The sequence below is a fragment of the Amaranthus tricolor genome, chromosome 11 (assembly GCF_026212465.1).
Source record: "Amaranthus tricolor cultivar Red isolate AtriRed21 chromosome 11, ASM2621246v1, whole genome shotgun sequence".
Taxonomy (NCBI): Eukaryota; Viridiplantae; Streptophyta; class Magnoliopsida; order Caryophyllales; family Amaranthaceae; genus Amaranthus; species Amaranthus tricolor.
Genome location: NC_080057.1, coordinates 22,364,704 through 22,379,866, shown reverse-complemented (window position 1 = coordinate 22,379,866; position 15,163 = coordinate 22,364,704). Strand labels below are relative to the sequence as shown.

Genomic DNA, 15,163 nt, shown 5'->3' with positions numbered 1-15,163 from the left:
AGCCTAGTCTCTTTATCCTACTTTTCAAAGGTTGCCAACTTTGGTTATTCAAAACATAGTACATTAATCAATAAGTGACAACCATCTAACTCTAGACTAATAAGGTGTTTAATTTGATAGAGTATATAATAATGTATATTAAAGTCTAAATTTTTTATTTAAGTTTTTTATTTGATTTTTAATAGGATATTAAAAAGTTTAGATTACGGATTCAAATCTCTTAATAAGGTATAATAGTAGTTTTGTTGGACCTAAACTAAATTCAAATCATATGAAATCTGGTCATTGCTCGGGTTAAAACGGAGTACTTTGGTTAATTAATATTTGAGTTTTTGATTTTACTTAACTCATGGCCCGGATTAAAAAGATACATTTGATTAATCCCTTGATATATGTTATCAATTCTTTTAAAATTTATCTCTTATTATAAATATTACGGATGGCTTCGGATATTTATAAGGTGTTCAATTGCATAAGGACTCTTATATTATTACACAATTAAATTTATCCACCTATTTTACACAATTAACAAACGGTATTATTACTTGATTTAAATAATACTCCTTTGTGCTCCTAAAATAGTAGCAAAGAGAAAATAGGTTATCTTATGAAACAATAGGAATTAGGAAGTATCATATCATATCATACAATATTACAAAAACGTTGGAAAATTTCGAGTGTCATTCTTTAAGGAGATATAACAAATCATATCATATCATACAATACTATAAAAATGTTGGAAAATTTCAAGTGTTATTCTTTAAGTAGGCATGATAAATGAAAAAATAATACTATACTATTCTATTTTAGTTTTTTACAAATGACTATTGCTTAAAGATTAGTATAATGTTCAACATTTCAATTGAATTTATATAAATCAAAAGATTAATATAACTGTATATTGTACGGGTACATGTAATAGTTTGATGATAAATGGAGGGGAGAATGAATAGCGTTGAAATTAATAGAGTTGAAATATATGTATAAAATTAAAAGGAATTAATATATTATTGTTTAAAAATAAAAATAATGCAAAATAAAAAAGAAGAAGTAATTATAGGTGATGCGTATCCTGCTGCTTTCCAATTGCCAGGCCGTGCCAATGTTTATGGAATGGAAGGCAAATTGAGTTACGTAATGCGCCGTCTTAATTTGACCGTAAAGGGGAGATGACACGAGCAATCCATCAAATTGCTAGTTTGCAACCACCTCTTATCATACCATACGTTTTTGGATTCTTTCCCTTTGCATTTTTTAACACGTTTTCTTAATTATAAAATTTTGGAAAATTAAAATTTAAAAACTTTACTTTTACCCTAAGATAATAAAAACCTTACATCTTAAAAGATGTATAGAAATTAGAAAAAATGACCGTAAATAATACAATATTTTGTTAATGTTCCTACAAATTAGTTTATTAACTAATTTATCAATTTTTTAGTCTTATAATCATCTATAGTTTGATTTTTATCCTGTTAGAGATTTTCTAGGAAAAAACCCTTTAAGTTAGTATTATTCAAGGTTAATCAAAAGTTCGTATTATTGTATGGAAATAAGCAAAATATTGTATTATTCATGGTAATTTTTCCTACAAATTACATATTTATACTATTTATTTATTTATCAATTTAAAGTATTTTTTGATTGTTTTCTGTTGCATTTTTAAGTTTGTATAGTTGTACGAAATCCTTAATTGTAAATGCACAACGTATCTGTATCAATGGTAGGTTAAAAAACAGATATTAACAAGTAAAGAGATCAAAAAATACTTTACATGAAAAAATGATGATGTAAAGGTTGGACTTTTATATATTAATCAAAAGGTAGTAATTTCAATTTTTAATTTCTAAAATAAATATTTGTTATAGTATATAATATATTTTGAGGCCTCAATTATAAGCTTAAGCGTTTGGTTGAGTCAATTCCTTGATATGGCATTAGAAGCTAACATGATAAGAGACCACTTAAAGTATACTTCTTCCGTTTTGAAATACTCGCTACATGATTGTTTGTTACACTATTCATCGTTCGAGCTTATTTTATATATGACAGCTAATGTGTAAGAAAAAATTTAGTTAATTAGGATCTTGTTTGATAATCGCATACTTTCATAATATTAACTTTTTATTATTTTTAGATGTACATATTTCATTATATAAATGATCTAAATAACACATTGGATTGCGTAAAAGCATAATAGAATGGAGGAAGTATAATATATCATGGGCCTCAACCATTAGCTTAAACTTTTGATTGAGACCTCATGGTATATTATATACTCTAACGATATTAAAAACTTACAAATTATAAATTTAACGGTCCATTTGGTAGGTGGTAATAAACATCGGTAATAGAAATGAAAACTAGTGTAATTTTGGTTGAAAAATTTGTTGGCTACCTTGATGGCAACGCTTGTCTAACTTAATTATCTTATTTTTTTAATAAAATTCATTTCAATGCATTACTATTGGGAGTGGTGATATTAGATGGTAATGGAAATTTGTAAAAAAAAAAGAACTTTTTTGTGATCAAAGTTTCATTACCATGGGAATAACATAAATCTTTTGATGAAATTTTACACTATAAATTATTCTCATAACCACCATTTAGTACCACTAACCAAACGGGTCGTAACAGTTTTAAATCAATGCTTTTTTTATTCTAGCTGATTTGGCTCTATAATTATATATCCCACCTTGATCTTCAAATAAAAATCTCTGGTGTCAAACCCAAAATTTTAATAAATTACTAAAAGTTAACAAAGAAAATAAATTATGAACTAGAACTTTCAATATAAGTTCACTTCCTCAGCCAAATAATAATAATAGAAAAATGAACTATTTGAACTATGTTTAGACTAATCTGAAATTTACAATAAGTACATGAATGAGAGATACAAATAACAAACCAATTAACATGCATTGGACATAAAATGAATACAAATATACAATTAGTACTATTTTTAGACTAATCTAATATTAAGATGGTGTCATGCATTTCACAAAAGTGATACTTTAATTCACTAAATGAGTAATGAAATTAAGGGGGGTTTTATAGAGTTTCAAATTTGTTCCAAGTGGAAACTTATGTTGGGCCTGCACGTATACATTAAGCACTTTTCTTTTTAATTCGTCTTTTTACCTGGCAATACATTCCTTTAAGATGTTGTCATGCATTTCACAAAAGTGATACTTCATCTATCCTATGAAAATTGCCCCATGAAAAAATTAAAAAAAAAGTAGGTAAACTGATATTTTATGGGAATTAAAATGAAAATTATATGGATTGGATGAGATGAAACGGTAAATTAAATTTGTCGATTAGAAGTTTGAGTCATAACCAAAAATATAAATAAAGCGAATTTAATAAGATGAACTAAAAGAAAAAGTGAGGCAAATTTCATAAGAGAATAGTACATATAATCCCTTTGTCCCGCTCATTTAACATCATTTGTTATTTCGATTCATCTTACTTGCTTTGCATCATTTTTACTTTTGGACAATGATCCACCAATTTTTTTAATCTCATTCATACATTTTAACTTTTTTTTTAGTTTCATGAACACAATTATTTTACTCTCTTCATTTATCATATCAAATGTTTTTTTTTATAAAAAAGTATATTTTTCTTTATTACCAATTTAAAGAGACAGAATAATATACTCCCTCCGTTCTATATAATTTACAGTATTTTTCATTTTGGTATGTTCTATTTAATTTGCATTATTTTTATTTTTGGACAATAGTCCATTACTTTCTTTTAATCTCATTCATATAATTTAACTCTCTTTTAATTTTATACACATCAAATCTTCCTTAAAATTATCCTATTTCTCTTTTATGCAAATCTAACTGGAGAGATGAAATATATAATTAGTAGTATGATATTTAGACTAATCTAAAATGTAAATAGTGTGGATATAGTAGTACGAGTGACAGCATCATTCATAAGTGAGAAATGCAAGTGTCATAATCAAGAAACAAGTCGAAGACTGTGATAGTGGCGATTAGAGCATTGGTAATGGTGACCCAATATTGGGTCACATGACCCATCAAAAGAAAAAAATCTTATTATGGTAATCTATATTAAGATAGGTCATGGAAAAGGTTGATTTAGATATTTGACGTCGTCTAATTAGATATTTTCACTTGACATGACAGTCAAAAGCTAACCAAGGATGCGCAACAATTTCACAACAATATCCAATGCAATTATTCAATTCTTAATATATTAATTATGTATAATTAAAAGGTAAAAACTATAAAAAAAAATTAATATTAATAAACTTTATATTAAAACGAATAAAATAAAATCTCATATGACTATGTTTTAACTTATTAATAATAAAATTCAATTTAAAAGTAATAAACAAATAGTATTTCAAAAATAACTAAGACATCTAATGTGACTAGGAGAGATTATATTTTAAAAAATTAATTTATAAATATGTAGAGTATAATAGTTTCTTTGTTTCATATTACGTGTAATATTGAATTTTTGTCCCTATTAATGTTTTTCGGAACTTATTTCCCATTCTATGGTCATGGGAAACTTATTTTCTATGATATTGTCCACGTAGGACAGTACACAAAATATTTTTTTAATTTATTTTTTAGATCACACCGTTATCTCAAATGACGTTTTAGGTTTTTTTATAGAAAACCGCTATTTAATTCAAACTATAATTCCGAGAAAAAATTTAAAAAAAATCCCTAAGAGTAAATTACCATCTGAGATGACAATTTATGTTATTTAAAAAGTTTTAATGAAAAAAATATCAATTTGGTGAGAGGTTATGGTCCAATTGTAGTTAAAATCAAATATACGTACATCATTGAATGCTAAGATTATTAATATCGAATTTTTAAAATTTTTTAAAATACCTAATTAGAAATATTAAGTATTGAGTTAGTACTTTAAAGTGTATAAAAAGTCAAATATTACAAGTATTTTAAAACGAAAGAAGTATAAATAATGTTTATACACTAAAGTAGGAGACAAGGAGTTATTTGCTCATGGTCTTCCATGTTCGTGAAGGCTTTGTCACTTATCTTTATAGAGTATATTAAATAAAGTAGATTGGATAACAATCGAACTTATAAATTTTAAAAAAGTGATAATTACTCTAACTAATTACTAATCAGATAAGATCTGAGTCAAAATCAAGCATAATTGCATAAATAAAGAATATAAAAGTTAAAAACTAATACTCTTAATAAGAGAAAAGCTTTTGCAGATGCAACTACAGTGGGGAAGACTAATAAGCGAGGCTGCTACCCCAAACTTCGTGGAAGAAAATTGGTAAATTACACTTCTTTGGGATGGTTTACGAAAATGACGTATATGAAAATAAATATTTTTTTATTTGCAATATTAAAAATATTGCATTATTTATTAATTATTCTTTGTGATTAATTATTTTTTTATTCGTTTGTCTTAATGTAAAGAATACTAATATTTATTTATAATTTTTTATTATAAAATTAGAGATATTAAAAATTAAATTATTAAATTGAAATGGTAAAAAATTAATCATGAAAGTTACTTGCACTATCAAACCCACAAGAATAGACGGAATATTCCACAACTTTTGTTTTAATTTAAATAAGTCAAAAACCACCAACTCGTTATTGTCACTCATAAGTCATAACTCATGATTTAAGAGTACAATTCATCCCCTATTTACTAAATAAGCTTAAAGGAAAATGTGAGAAAAATTAATGGTACGTTTGTTATTGTTTTTAATTTTTGGTTTTTAATTTTTTGAAAATTACAAATAAAAATAGAACATCAGAAAAAATAATTTTTATTTTTTAGTTGTTAATTTTCTAAATCAACATGCTTCCAATAAATTTAGCTTTTTTGAAAAGAATTGCTACAAGTATAAAATGAATGGTTGTCAATATGGATGAGATGAAATGATAAGTCGAATGTGTATATAAGAATTAAAAAAATGTGTTATAGCTGAAAATAAAATTGTAACAAATTCAATGGGATAGACTAAAAGATTTGAACATATTCTATAGAAGAGATTATGTCGGACACAAAAAATTGTATGGCTTATACATATTAAGAAGAAAATAAATTGTTGTAGAAGATGGTCTCATCAAGAGACGCACCTTACATATGGGTTATATAGCCCATCTAATACATATTATAAGAATATGAGTTGCTTATGTGAAGTTGTCTAACTGAGAGACCGTCTCTAATAAGAGTAGCACTAAAAAGAATGTAGAACCTTGAAAAGTCCAAAAGTTTTCAAATTGATAAAGACTTCTCTTGAAGGCAGACCTTCTTTGGTTATAGGCATGGCTAGAGCATCTAGAATGGTGGATATATGTCTATCTTGGTTTAGGGAGAATTAGGGCTTCATGAAATATGTTAGGGCATGAGCCAAATTACCCGTTAATAGAGGTGATATTGATCGTATAAATAGCTAGATTAATGGCATGCTGCATGCATCATTGAAAGAGATGATATGAGATGATAGCTTGATCATGGTGCAACGAAGAAGCAATGATGGGTGCAAAAGAGGTTGCTCGAACAATATAGAACACAATAGGTGCAGGTTGTGCAGCACTGGAAAGCATTGCGCTCAATAAAACATAATTCGCCAGTTATCTTGCCTTTTAGATTTGCAATTCGCTCAAAATAGTTAAAAATAGCCTAAAACCGACCATAATTCAATTTTTTCAAATGATGTGCTCATTCGAACAAAGCTAGCAGAATCCTTGTAGAGAAAAGAGATTACGGAACAAAGCAATATCAGACAAAAACTTATCACTTACAAATGATGGGCATCTCTTGCCTTCACTTACAGAACTGTTCCGACTTTTAACTGTTGAAAGTTACTACAATCTATCTTATCGGTCGCTGGGAAATCGAGATTGCTGTGTAATAATGGTATTGAGATAATAAGGGAAATACACAATACCAATCCATGCATTTACAAAAATGTGCACCATACATGGAACCAAAACTTGGTGCATCCAGCATAATCATTAGCAGTTAAATCAGATTCATAATTTAGTATGTTGAAGCTGAAGCGTGCTTGCCATTCTTTAAACAGGCCTTGCGAGGATCTCTAACCCGGTAAACAAGAGTAACGTTTGGATTTATGGTTTCACGAGATTCTTGAAAAAATAGGGTTGTCTACCAATTGTTTTGCCGAAGGTCGCCTCATGGGGATTGGCTCCATCATTACCTGTTAAATTTTCGAGAATAAATCAGCATTGTACAGAGCTACAGATAAGCATTAATGCTCAAAGATTTCGAGTCTATTTGGCAAATGGCTTGTTGATCGGAGCCGTTGACTTAGGATGTTGGTTGGTTTGACCAGCCAAAAGTATTGGCTAATGAGCCAGTTGTTTTAGCCAACTGTTTGAGTTAGTAATTATGGAGGTGTTTAATAAAATTTGTTGTTAGGTGTTAGCTATTTATTAGAGAACAAGTTGGTCAAAAAGTCAAAAGTCAATAAAAAAAAACTACTGTATATAGCTTACAAGTCAATTTTTCAGTTGAAAAGTCAAACTAGGCGGGATTTAAGAAACATGGGGTTTCAGAAAAACATCAATGCACTCAAAAATCAAGAAGTTATACCTTAAGCAAGTTCTGTAACTGTAGTGATTTGTTAGGAAGCAGTGGTGGTTTGCCCTCTCTTAAAAGCTGATATCCCGTTTCTAATAATGATGACCCTCGTAGAAGCTCATAAATAGAAACCCCGAGTGAAAAGATATCAACTTTATCAAGATGATCATGTTTCTCGTTCAAAATTTCTTGAGGCATATAGCGTGCATCACCTTCTTCAATGGGAAGCGTCTTATCTAATAGTGTCGCACAACCAAAGTCACCAAGCTTATACACACCATTCTTTACATATATGTTCTCTGGTTTCACATCTAGATGAGTGATTCCTCTTTCATGTATGTATTGCAATGCTCTAGCAATCTGCAACCATAGGTTTTCCGAATAAAGAGAAGGATAATCATATTGAGCAAGGAATTCATTAATGTGAAGAGAAAAGGAGAACAAGGGTCTATTTGTTTGACGGAAAACTTTTTTAGTGCAAAATAAGGTGCACTACTTATTTATGTGAAATTGCAAATAATGTTTGCTACCAAGGGTCAATCAAAAACAACTGACGCCCATAACCCTGACCAGGTTAGAGTCACTTAATAGCGTCGGAGTAATGGAATGTTATAAAAAAAAAAAAAGAAGAAGACATTTTCCAAGAAAATATATAGAGGTACAAAGTACAAGAGTTTTCCAAAGTGTGGTTGCAAGCATAAAAACTATGAGAGAAATTGAGTAAGGATGGAAGTGAGGAAGGGCAAGGTAAAGAAATAGGGTAGAAAATGTGGTTCTACTTCCTTACAAAAAGAAAATAGGAAAATTATATAATTGGAAAATTTTTTTTAGCAAACCAAACACTCCAACATTAGCATTTAGCATAAATAACACTTGAAGAAGTAAAAAAAATTACTTCACTTTGAATTTCTAGGAGATTAGTCATATGATAGCAAGAGAAAAGGTAAAATAAGAGGTAAACTTCATCTAAGCTAATATTACAATTCAATCCAGCATTATTGGGACGAAAAAAGCACAGAATAGCAACCTGAAAAAAAGCTTTCAAGATTTCTTCCTCAGTTAGCAAGCAAGATGAATGATAAGTAAAGAGGCTGTAGTCACAAAGCTCCATCTGGATGTACAGATGCTCATTTTCAAACCAGGAAGTGTAATAGGTTACTATGTTTTCATGAAACCCTGCACCAAGAGGAATTATTCTTTAAACTGTATATTAAACTAAGATACAACGTAAAAGGCTATAACTTTGAGACGGGTCTCATCCGACATACCTAAAGCTGCCAATGCTTGAACTTCCATCAGAGCTTTCCTTCTGCAGTACACCATAGAATTAGAAATGTTGCCAATCAACAAGAAAACACATCCAAACAAGTCAATCGCTTAAAAAAGTTTCAGCCGGTCTCCTGAGGAACCGTCTCTCATGTCCAGCCCATTAAAGCTTAATTAAACTAAAAGATGATAACGGGTTGACCAAATTAGGGATGGTCTCTCAAAAAGACCGTCTCTCACAAGAATTTGTGAAATAGTTTTGTGTGTAACAAAGTTACCTTTCTGTGTCTTGGCACAATTGCTTTGTGCTATGTTTTACAGCGTACATGCAACCATCAATTCTTTTTAAGACTTTGTATACATGGCTGAAGTTCCCATTTCCGATTTGCTAAGGACAAGAAAAATATTTGAGTGACATCTGAATTTTATCTTCTTTTGCAATTCAGTATTAGTATAGGTGTCGGTAAAAGAATAGAAATACCTCAATTTCATGGAAGTCCGTACGATAGCGTGACATGTTTTCAGCACCACTAGACGCAAAGGGATAGCCTGGATGAAAAGACAAAGAATTCATTCATTTCACCACACACCGCAAATATATAGTGTATTCTATATTGCAACTTATAGTCAATATAAGTTGATCACTTTTAATTTAGGCCATGCTTCCTTAATGGTTTGGATTTATGATGCCAACCCCATAAATTAATATTATGGCCATTAAACGGTACTAATTGGTGGTAATGGGAATGATTTGTAGTGTAAATTTTTATGATATTTATCATAAAAAAGTTCTTTTTGTTCACAGTTTTTCATTACCACCTAATAACCACATGTTCAAATGTTAATGTATTGAAATGAATTTTGTGAAGATAATAAGATTGTTGAGAAAGATAATCAAGACCACTTAAGTGTGTCAAGAAATATTCATACCAAAATTACACTAACTTTCCATTACCATTCCAACCATTTAGTATCGATTACCAAACGGGCAAATTAAGGCTTTGCATTGTTGTTGATGTGCCCGAATGGTGTATATTTAGCTTATTTTTAGTGACTCACACACACATGGGATTCTTCTAGTCCTTGTACACTAAACCTTTTTAAGAAGATTTACTTATAATCTAGCAGATAGTAAAACTAAACAAAAAAAGTAATAAATGGAAAACCTGAACATTTTGTTCTCCAACTTCCAAATGGGTCCACATCCATCTCCACAGCATCCTTGAGATACGGGTTCTTTAAACAAGGTGGTGGCATAACACGGGACCTTAAAGCAATTGCCGACTGAGGGACATAATTGGGACCTTTGCATAATGCATTAGTTATAGGCTTTCCTGTCTTGTTTCCATCCGCATCAAGAGAATATTTTGTAAGCTCCTCTGTCTGTTGATGGTCCAACATAGAAGCTCGGGATTGTACAAAGGTTTCGTCTGTAAGAAACATGTACAATTCAGCGACGAAGGTACACGGTAAATCACATAATAGAGACATGAATTGTTGGTTTTATGGACGTTAAATGGAGAAATGAAAAACATGAACACAACATGAATAGACAAACCATTACAAAAAAATACTCTCTCTGTTTCATTTCAAATGTCCCATTTGTTTTTTTCATGTTTGCCAATGCACTAATTCAATATTTAATAGCAATAATTGTGTATAACTAAAAATTATAAAAACTAGATTATTAATAAACTTTGTGTTGAGACGAATCAAACAAGATCTAATTGGCTAGATACCATGACTTGATACCATGGCCGCTCTAGCAAAAATGAAAAAAAATCTTCACAATCCTTGCAAGTTTATAAATCTTATGTCAATTATTTGTAATGCTCATACAAGGCAATTTCAAAAACCAAAATCAATAGAAATTACATAGACAACAATTGTATAAAAGGAATATGAAATTAACTTGTAACAATCTAAATAAACTTGTAGAGAAACGCAATCACCTTGTTTAAATATTTTACTTCTAACGGCTTTCATTTTCTCCGGCGAGGCTGGACAAGCGATATCTTCCAGCTATCATACCAAAATTGCATAAATCAATATCACACGCCCAAGAATTCCTTTGCGTTACTAACAAATGATGTAAACTCCTCACCTTATTGCCATCCAAATCACTGAAGAAATTCTGACATTCTGGGGTAATATAATCAGGTGTGCTGCATAATAATTTCCTCAGCAATGATTAGGGTTAATAAAACACACTTGAAAATGCAAATTAAAAGTCAACCCAATTACCCATTTACTCAAAGGAGCAGCATTACTCAATCAAAGAAACTAAACTTAGAACAACCAATAATGAATGAGAAAACAAATTAATCAATAATTAAATAAGGATTTTTCAAATTAAAGATAAAATTAATAAAAACTGGGGTAATATAATCAGGTGTGCTGCATAACAATAATTAGGGTAAATAAAACGCAATTCAAAACAACAAATTACAATTTAAAACCAATTACCCATCAACTCAAATGAACAGCATTACTCAATCAAAGTAACTAAACTTAGAATAATCAATAATGAATGAGAAAACAAATTAGTCAATAACTAAATCAGGATTTTTTCAAGTTAAATATAAAATTAATCAAAACTAGGGTAATATAATCAGGACAATAATTAAGGTAAATAAAACACAATTCAAAACAGCAAATTATAATTTAAAACAAATTACCCATCAACTCAAATGAACAGCATTACTCAATCAAAGAAGCTAAACTTCAAGAAAAACAATAATGAATGGAAAAGCAAATTAGTCAATAACTCAACGGGATTTATTCAAATTAAAGATAAAATTAATCAATACTGGGGTAATATAATCACTAATCAGGTGTACTGAAAACAATTCCCCAACAATGATTAGGGTAAATAAAACACAATTTAAAACAGCAAATTACAATTCAAAACCAATAACCCAACAACTCAAATAAGCAATAAAATTAAGAGAGCTAAAAGAGAAGTACCAAAAGAAATCTTGACTAAGAATTTCGGAACAACCAACATCAGAGAAATCGGCGTCAAGTTTAGATGATTGATGGCCGAAATCGAAGTCTGAATCATTAATTAGGGTATTTTGAAGTAGTGATTGGGGTTGTTGTTGGGAATGGAGTAGAGAAAAATGGGAAAGCATAGGTTTAAGTGGTCTTTGGACTGATGAGAGTTTGAGTTGTTTACGATTTTTACATGATGAGGAAGAATTTTTCCTTTGCCTTTTCTTCATCTCTTTCTATCTTCAGTTTTTTTTTCTTTTTTCTCTCTTTTCTCTTTGAGAATCAATGGAGTAAGATGAAAATGGAGTATTGGAGTTTAGGTCGATTAGAGAGCAAATACCACTTTGCAATAAAACTTCTAAATACTAATCAATTTTTTGTTTTGAAATAAAATACTTATCTCAACTAGTTATATTTTTTGTTAGTCTAATTTAATCTCTAAATATACAAAAATGAGACTTATTTAAGTTAAAAATAAAAAAAATTCAAATATGAATTTTAACTACTTGTCTGATTTCCTCGTTATAATATCCACATATATAAAATTTTAAAGGAAGGAAGAAGAAATTAAAATAAAATAAAAATAAAAAATCTAACTTATTTCAGTTAAGAGCAATATATTATTTTACTGAAAAAATTAAAATTTAAATTTCACTTAATCATTTTTTTTTTCCGAAATCAAAACATTTAATGAAAAAAAAGGAGAAAGAGGGTAAAAATAGGAGTAAATTCGTATATGCGCGGGAAATGAAATATGGATGTATTGATTTGAGTAGTGACCAGTGAACTAGTGGTGTATGCTTTATATACAAATACAAATACAAATACATTGAATTGTACTAGTATGGTAGACTACTAGTATATAGTATTTATTTTTAAATGACAAGATCCCAAAGGTTTTCCTAGTTTTCGTGTATTGTAAGCTAGTTTCTTGTATTGTAAGCTTTTAGAGTGTCTACTTAGTGAGTTTGAATTAGTATTATAGACGCTTTTTATATATACATCGAATAGTATAATTACTACAATTATTAGTATATAAACTTTTTATTTTGAGGATATCTAACTGAGAAACGGTCTCTTACAAAATAATAAAAATTAAGTATTTTTGAAAAAATTGAATATATGGTAATAAATCAAGAGAAAATAAATTGTATGGATAAAAAAATTAAATATATGGGTGAGATTAAAAAAAGTTATAAGTCATTATCCAAAATATATAAATGATGCACAATAAATAAATTGGACTAAAATAACAAATTATACTAAATGAGTAAGACTTGTAGATAATAGAATTAGTCGACACTGAAATTAGGGATGGCATAAATTTCATGAGCTTCGCATCGCATACGTATGGGTATGAGTATAGGTATCATGGATAGTTCACATTAATATATTCTAGTTTTGTTTTTGGTGTTGTTTTCAATCAAGTTTGTATTATATTCGAATCAGTCGATAATTTAAAATATAGTCAAAAAGAATTTTGTTTGATTAATGTATATAAATTTTATTAATATCAACATTTTATACTTTTTGATAATGCACAATGAAATATATAAATTATATTATATCAGTGCATCGATAAGTATGTAAAATCATAATGACATTTTATTTGAACATGAGAGATAATATTTATAATTAAAACTACTCCAATAGATTTGGGATAAGGCAACATTTCTAATATTTTTAGTTTTAGTATTAAATGTAGAGAGAAAAATTTGTTTCAACAAGTCTTTTATAATATCGTTTCACAATAAAACAAATTCATATAATTAGTATATTTATGTAATTGCTTAGTTTAAGATTGTCATTGATCACTTTAAGATTATTAATGGTTTCTCTGAACATTTAAAGTTGTAGGTGATCACTATAAAGTTATAAGTAATCACCTTAAGATAATAAGTGTACATTAAACCAATTTTATAGAGATAAACACATCGTTAGACAATAAATCATTAATCTATAAAAACTACTGAAGAAGAAATAGTCTTAACACGTGTTAGATTGTAGGCAAAAATTTTCCTACCCATTCTTCAAGTTAGTATGTTAGAAAAAAGATTGACTTTTATAATTCATTTCTTAATATAGTTTATATGAAAATCACACCTTTCTTATTTCCATGATAAAAGTTGATAAATATGTCTATACAAGTCTTAATTAATTATTCATTTCTTATTAGAGCAATGTAACTGTTTTCTATAAAAAAATATCTGCCAATTTTTAAAAAACACAAAATAAATATCTTATTTCTATAAATTATTTAATAATTAAATATGCTTTTTTATCATTTAATAAACTCATAATATTTACAAAAAATATCTTTAATTCTTTGAATCAACTATAAAAATAATTATTATTACAATAACATCAAAATCTTTACGTAAAAGATTTTTCAGGCTTTGAAATAACTTTAATATAACAATTGTATAATGATCTAAGACACTGAAAGCATTACAAATTCAATATCTAATAAAATAATTAGGAAATTTCTAATGTTCTTTCACATAATATCTTTCCATTATAAAATAATGGTCTTATTCAATGATTGGATTCAACATGTTATGATGTATAGCTTTTTATTAATTTACTTTCTTCTTTATAGAAAAAAGATATAAATACTACAAAAAAAACACATTTATTCATATAGTTAGCTCTAAATTTAAAATGGGACAAATATAAAGAAAAAGTTAGTAAAAATAGTAAAAAAGAATATATTTAATTGAAAAATGAAAGAAAAATACAAATGAGATTTAAATATAATATAAATATATGAATGAAAATTAAAGAAATAATACAACTCATAATCAATAATAATAAAAAAAATATTATAAGAAAAATTATAAATGTTTAAAACATTACCCAATAACCTTCATATATAAAAAAATAAATGATCTTATAAATTTTTATACAAATATGTAATGAAATCAAAAATATTTTTCAATCTCAATACAAAGGACGGATATCTATTTAATATACAATAATAAATATACATTTAACCAGCTTAAAAAAAATGATCTCACATTAAAATCATCTTTTATCTAAAATTCGTGAATCAAGAAAACAAGGTAAAACGAGTAAGAACCATATTTATATCCGAATTCCAATTTCCGACCCATCCATTTTACCGAAAAGACTTGATGGATTTCGGACAACCATGAACAACTATACAAATTGTTGTGAGCTTTGTCTCTCGGAGACGTGCTGGAACAACTAGAGAGTAGTACTTTGTAAAAGGCGGGGACGAGTAGAAGGTTCTTCCCTCTCACGGCAACAAGCAAGCACAGAATTGATTTTCTGAGAATCCCTAACCGAGGAAACT

The 15,163-nt window shown here is 28.4% G+C and overlaps 1 protein-coding gene across 1 annotated transcript; it reads right to left on the bottom strand.

Annotated features, from left to right (window-relative positions):
• Window positions 1-6,682: 6,682 nt before the first annotated feature.
• Window positions 6,683-12,196, bottom strand: LOC130827329 (wee1-like protein kinase). The gene is made up of 10 exons (XM_057693008.1): window positions 11,821-12,196; window positions 10,958-11,018; window positions 10,806-10,875; window positions 10,020-10,283; window positions 9,335-9,402; window positions 9,132-9,241; window positions 8,856-8,896; window positions 8,615-8,763; window positions 7,600-7,947; window positions 6,683-7,204 (listed from the first exon to the last, which is right to left on the bottom strand). Exons 1-10 carry the CDS (start codon window positions 12,075-12,077, stop codon window positions 7,124-7,126), a joined length of 1,449 nt encoding a protein of 482 aa, XP_057548991.1. The 5' UTR covers window positions 12,078-12,196; the 3' UTR covers window positions 6,683-7,123.
• Window positions 12,197-15,163: the final 2,967 nt, after the last annotated feature.